Source organism: Limulus polyphemus, unplaced genomic scaffold (assembly GCF_000517525.1).
Source record: "Limulus polyphemus unplaced genomic scaffold, Limulus_polyphemus-2.1.2 Scaffold2261, whole genome shotgun sequence".
Lineage (NCBI taxonomy): Eukaryota > Metazoa > Arthropoda > Merostomata > Xiphosura > Limulidae > Limulus > Limulus polyphemus.
The window spans coordinates 80931-88101 of record NW_013667871.1 but is presented as its reverse complement, the minus strand read 5'-3'; the positions used below and the strand labels follow the sequence as shown (position 1 = coordinate 88101).

General features: G+C 29.5%; 1 protein-coding gene across 4 annotated transcripts in view; it reads right to left on the bottom strand.

Annotated features, from left to right (window-relative positions):
• Window positions 1-7171, bottom strand: part of LOC106466449 (rab GTPase-activating protein 1-like) — a 93419-nt gene that overhangs the window by 13234 nt on the left and 73014 nt on the right. For 3 of the 4 annotated variants that reach the window (XM_022394448.1, XM_013926731.2, XM_022394449.1), the window contains 4 exons: window positions 6020-6148; window positions 5018-5101; window positions 3133-3243; window positions 945-1049 (listed from right to left, as the gene is read on the bottom strand). In XM_022394448.1, coding sequence (XP_022250156.1) covers window positions 945-1049; window positions 3133-3243; window positions 5018-5101; window positions 6020-6148 — 429 coding nt within the window. The remainder of the gene's footprint in view (window positions 1-944; window positions 1050-3132; window positions 3244-5017; window positions 5102-6019; window positions 6149-7171) is intronic. The other variant, XM_013926732.2, reaches the window with a different exon arrangement.

Below are 7171 nucleotides of genomic sequence, written 5' to 3'. Positions count from 1 at the left end.
CCTATAACATCATAGTGCAATAGTGTAAGTTCATGATATTAAATGATTTTCAATATCACCTGATAACAACAGCCTATATCATAGTGCAAGTTCATGATATTAAATGATTTTCAATATCACCTGATAATGACAGCCTATAACATCACAGTGCAATAGTGCAAGTTCATTATATTAAAATGATTTTTCAATATCACCTGATAACGACAGCCTATAACATCACAGTGCAATAGTACGCATCAGAACTACATTTTTAGATTGTTTGGCTTTCAAAAACTTGATCACTTTTGGGAAGGGTACAGAACAGTTGTTTCCAATTGCAAAATATTCATATACTTAAATCATGAAGGTTTTCTGATCAGGGATTTAGAATTTCTGAGATAGTAATATTCCTTGTACTTAATGACGTTGAAAAACAAAAAAAATGTGGATCAGCTTGGAACACCAGGACAATCCAGAAAGAGGCATGCAACAAGTTGTATCCCATCCATGGTAAGGTAGAAATAGACAAATATAAAGGTCAGTGGTAAAATCAATCCATGTATTTCAAGTAACAGTATGGAACTTAATCAAAAAAGATCTACATCTGGGAAAGTGGCACAAGCCACATGAACACAAGTTGCTTCCATGACATATCTGTTCAACCACCACATACCTTAAGCAGCTGGAGAAAGAAACAAGTATTCCTACTGTTCCACACAAAGACACACTTTAAGATCAACCTATTGACAAGGGCACTAAGGACCAACCATCATATTCCTACACTAAATAGTTTATGGAAAGCAACAGGGAAAAAGGGTGTGCTTTGGACATGTCAGCCATATAATGAAGCCTTAATCATTAGAAACTATGCTGTAGCACTATGGACAGTAATGATGTGGTGAGGTGCCAAGATCATTTTAATACAACCTACTCAACCTCTGTATAATATTTTAATTATATCTAACCTGGCCTACTTCTGACTCTAGCCTCTTCTTCTCATCTTCAGCTTCAACTAACGAGGTCTTGGTCGACAGAAGTTCCTTGCCCAAAGTCTCAGCTTTGTCTTCAGTCTTCAAGTACAAAATGTTGGTATAATTCTTCATGTTGCTGATCTTTATATGTTTAGTCTTCTTTTTATAATTTTTATCAACTTTTGCTTTTGGATTCATATTACAAAAAAATACTTGATAACTTAAGTACATCACACTGCTGTAGTGCCAAATCATCACAGTAGCAAACAACTGATGGTGTTTTTGTGCAATTTGTAAGTAACATGCTACTCATTTTTCTCAAGTTGTTGTTGGATCTCATTTTATGTTTATTACAGTCATAATACTTAAGCTGATAAAAAAATCATTTTGCAATGTTACTTTTAGCTTAATATATGAATCTTGGACTATTCTAAACTGACCAAACATCACATAACATTATTGATATTACAGCTAAAAATAATGTTGACAGCACAGCACTTAACTGAAGGATTCAATACATTCAGTATAAATTTTAGTTTTGTAGTGTATTAATTTATGGCATCATGAACTTCTAGCCATTTGGACACCAAGAATTAGCTTTGTAAAGTTATATTTTATTGATCTGCATAGCTTGATTTTGATCAGAAGTTGTGTTAACTAAGTTCACACACACACAAAGTTAATATCTAATCTATGAAATTGCAGGTTACTACTCTGAGATGTAAGACAGACCTTTTACGAATAAATCAGCTCCTTTGGAATTAATAACATTTATTGGTAAAAACAATTGAAACATATAAAAAAAAGTTATATCTGTATAATATCCAAGTATAAATAAAACAATAACATATTTAGAGTTTCATCCTGAATAATATTTCTTTCATGATTTAGCCCACAGAAGAAAAAACTTGTAATAACATAGCAGGTTAGAGGCTGGATGGAGAAAAATAGGAGATTTTAAATATATATTGAACCAAATCAAAGTAAACAAGCATAAAATAAACTTATGGAAAACTGTTTCTTCAAGCTTTCTTTTATTAATTCAATTGCAAAAACAGCTTGAAGATGGTAGGAAAATACAGAAACAAAATGGAAGATAACTTAATAATATTCATGGTTTTCATAAGATATATTATGAAAATTTAAGCTATAAACTTAGGACCTATAATTACAAGTGAAAGGTAATAGTAAGGTATCAGTACTACAGTTATGGCTAAAACTTTTATATCACCCTAGAATTTTTGGAATGAGATACGATTTAAATCTTTTACTTAACTTTACATGATCAAAAAACTATAAACGATATCCCAAGTCTACGTGAAACCATGATAGTATTACTTAGTATTGGCCGTAAATTCCATGGTTTTTCAAGATTTCTTTAATCTTATCAGCCAAGAACTAAACGAGGCACTGAAGGGTTGAGTTGTCATTAGATTCTTCCACTCAGCTTTTAAACATAACATTAATTAACAGGTTTCATTCAACTTTATGAAGCAGAATTAGATAATTCTAGAGTGATGCCATGGCTGTACATTAGTGAATTAGTTATCATTCTAAGACTATTTATACTACATATCTTTTGATTTTTGGCATATGAGAAAGAGATAGTCCATGAAGTTTCCAGTTAACTCTTTAGCAAAAATTTTATAAATATTACAAATTTGGATCTAATAGTTTCAGTTATTTTTTTTTTGTATTTTCTGATAATTAAATAATCTAAATATTTTTTTAACTCGTTTATTTGTAATTTATTTTTAAAATGAGAGACAGAGAGAAAGTTCATATCTCTTTATCTGCTCGTTAAATATCTCATAGCAAAAGTCTGGCCTAAAAAGGTGGTAGTAATATTTATACATTTGTGTTTTAATTCTTGTTAAAATCACTTCAGGAATGTATTGAGTTAGTATGATATATATAAATTCTGCTAAAGTTTTTGATATGAAATACATTTATGACAAAATGACTGCATTAGGCAAGAAACATATTTCACCAGTGGACAAAAAACTTCACTTTGTATTATATATATTTTCAACTGATTATACGTCTGACAATATAAGGTATTTTATTTACATAATGAAAAGAAAACTTCAAGTTTATTTGTGGTAGCAGTAACAAATAACAATACATTTCTATTTAAACTAAATCACAAGTATGATGACATTTAATAGACTCATGTACTTACAGTATCAAGTTCTTTCCTCAACTGTATCTTACTTGTTACCAGTTCATGAGCTAAGTCATCATTCTCTTGTTCTAACCGCATGTTGCTCTCAAGCAAACGTTTGTTCTCTCGCTAGAGAAAGTAGGACAAAAGTAAGGAATTATTTATTTCAGATTACAGGATTATACTACAATCCAAAACATTATATTAGAAAGCTAGAAGTTACTGAAAATAGATCTTTAAATCTTGATTTTCCTAAACCAAAGATATCTACATAGTGAAAAACAGTATTGTGTAAGACATGAAAGTAACATGTACGTATCTACTGCCAAATGCTTCTAAAAACCATGTCAGGCACACGGAAACTTTAGGGGTTGTGCCCAGTTGGTATAAAAAGTGCAGCAGTCATCTCATATTAACAAAAACAATGTTGTCAATATAAAAAGGAGTCTATTCTGAATCTAAATCAATATTTTATATTTTCATACCACAGATTTAGATTTCTTGTTCTAAAATCACTGAAAATGTAGGGTTTTTTTTTTGGCTTATACTGTCCATTACCTTTTAGATTATTTGGCTGATTTTTACAAAGTTGCCAGACAAACCACTGTTGGACCAGCTTGGAATCCCTGACCACATACAGAAAAATAATACAATTCATAGGCTAATACCATATTAAATAGTCTGCATTGGCTAATGCTAGTTGTTAAACCTATGTAGGGGCATACATAGATTGAAATAGTGTTTATATCTTGCTTATTAGTACAATAATCAGCATTTTATGAACGTCACTTTCCAACCTATTATTAATTCTAAAAGCTTACAGGTGAAAGTAAAGGATAATATTTTATAATATATCAACCACATTACATCTGCAATATCCAATGCTAAAGAAATCCTTGGTTCAATACCAGGCCAACTGGGATATGACAGACACAACAGTGGTCTAGTCAGTATATTTATATCATCAACCTTCATGAACAAAATCTGTTACGGTGTGAATTAGATCAAGTAATAAAACAGTACTTATTGTCAATTTTTATTAAAATCATTTAAAAGATAATATTTTTAGGATAAGGTTTAATAGCATATTTACTTTACCTCTAACACTGATTATTTATCTCCTATTATTGTAACTTTGTTTGAATTATTATATATATATATGTATTATCATTATTTGCCTTTTATTATATCTAGGCCTAGACCTACACTGACATAAGGAACAATGCAAGTGTTCTAATGCCAAACAAAGACCTAAATAAATGTCTTAGAAATAATGATTGAGACTTGACGATTGGAAATCTAAGCTACATAACACTTTATATTTAGTATCACTGATACAGAGGAAGGAAGCATGGCTTCCTGTAGTGTATAGGTCTAAAGATTTATACAATCCAAGAATTTGATTTAGGCCTGAATCTACAATCAATCATAATACTTTCATATATAACCTCAATTTGATAGTTATATTTGCAACCACTTAGATTCAAATCTAGCTCTGTGCATGTCTAGATAACCCTACTAAGCTTTAGGTTTCAGACATGTGGCAGTTTTTACAAATGTAGAAAAGCCCCTGTCATAAAGCTAGCTATAATTAATGTCATGTTTAATTAAATTTTGAATGTAACTCATTAAAAACCTCATGCGGAAAAAGGTGTCCATGGTGAGAGAGTTATATATATATACCATACATTAACTTATTGGTACGTTTAGAGATATATCACAACTGACTGGTAGACAATCTTGATTTTCATACAAGATTAAAAATGAAGTGAAATGACACCTATAAATATTAAAAGCTTTATTCACAGCAAAATCTTCTCAGTACAGAATCTAATGCTCTGCAACAGTAGAATAAATTTAAAGTTAAAGATTAAAATATAAATATTTAGCAATATAAACCAACCTTCAACCTTTCCACAGGGTTTTCCTGTTGCTTCTCTTCTTTCACAGCTGCATATTCTTTCTCATATTTCTTTATTTTTCTTGCCTTGAGTTTTTACCACAGAATTAAAAAAAATTAGTTTGCAAGGTCATATATAGAATAAAAATATAATCAGTACATATATTACACTCATATTCAGTATAATGTTTAGTTCATTGTTCCTTTCAGCCTTATTCAATAAAACTATTTAAAGTTGAGTAAACTTTATCTGAGTAACGACACAGATAAAGTATAAAACATTTCTCTATGTTGCAGTAAACATCAAATTCAATCTGCTGATACATGGAAACAATATCATATTTCATTTATTGTAATCTAGACTAAACAGAAATTCTGGATTTGAAATAATTTACTGAATAGATGATGGTAAAGAACATCATTTGTAGAAGAAATTAACACTGATAAAATATTTGTATAAAAAAATAGACTTTTAAAGTAAAACAATTACTTCCAACAAATAAAAATAACAACAAATAACCAGTTATTAAAACAAATAAAAATTTTGAAAGGGATATAAAACTTATCCAAAATGAATACATCAAATAAATGCCAAAATGAACCTTTGAAAATGTGAGGGAGAGAGAGAGTACAAACATAAACTTAATTTTCCATCTTATTACCTTTATTAAACTGATTTTAAGTTTTATTAGTAAATTATGTAACTTTACTCTGCATCACATAATGTGAACTTTTCTTATGTGTACTTCTGTACAAATTGAAGTTCTTATGTTGGTAAACTATTACTGATTAAATTGATTAAAACTTTCTTCTGAACTTCTGTACAAATTGAAGTTCTTCTGTTGGTAAACTATTACTGATTAAAACTTTTTTCTCTTTGACATGAACAACTAAGATTTTATGACCACAAAAATTAAGATTAATTGTTTCTATCTAACAAAAACTCGTTATTTTTACTTGTTTATAATAGAAAACTCAAACAAATCAGAAATGTAAGGGTTATACCTTAACCCCAACTGCTGTGCGTAATAACTGACGTGCCATTTCTTCAGTACGATATTTCTTAGGGAGAGACACACGAAAGTATTTCAGAACTCCCTCAAAGTCCAAGGCTAGCAGATCACTCTTAGACATCTATTAAAGGACACAATTGGAAAGTATTTTTTAATGACAGAAATAGAAAATGGTGTTCAATATTCATCCTTTTTAAGGACAAAATGTATTGTAATCATTATACACACAAAAACTGTTTGTGTTTTTTAACCTTCTTCATTAACTCTCTCGTTACAGGCTAAGTAGATTAGACCTAAACACTGGCCTCAAATTGACTTTTAGTTTCTATACTATAACTTGTGTATCTTCACGAAATTTGGAAAGCTTTCAGTAATTATTAAGTCATTCAAAGAAAAAAATCAAAATTCTTAATGAAGTATTTTTACTAAGACTTTCTCTGTAAATAGATGGAGTCAGTGTCTACTGCTCCAATTGCAAAGTAATTTTCACATTAAGATTAAAAATACTTTTCTTTATCTGAAAATTCTGAAATTTTATTTGCATAATCTCTAAACACTCCTAAATATATTTGAAATGTTTCTTTTCAATAAAACTTTATATTTTATGTTATTGTTTCTACCCTAACTCTATATGAGGTTGCCCAACCACATAACCATCATAAAAAAAATTAAATACATCTTAAATTGCCCTTTTTTTCTTTCTAGAATGACTTCAAATTGTAACATGAAACTAGATGTGTTTATCCTCAATAGCTTTTAAACTTGTAACATTATATACGTTTCTACTTTAATATTATTGTTTTATTACTCTTTGAACCATGTATAACTAATACTTCCACCACAAGTTGAAAATCACTTGGCGAACATGTAGCTTACGTTACCCTATCAAATTACGTAAGACATGGGCTACTCTGGAGTTGCTCCTGAATGTACCTTGGGAAACTTTTTTTTATTATTATTATTTATTTTACCTAATCTAATCTGAAAAGGTTCTAATTTTTTATATTTTAGTTACATTTATAATAATAAAATAAAGAATACACATGAAAAACAAGAAACATAGCACTTATCTGGGACTTCTTTTTCCTTGCTGTTGATGAAACTTAACCCTACTTAATGGTACTACTGTACTAAATTTTTTATT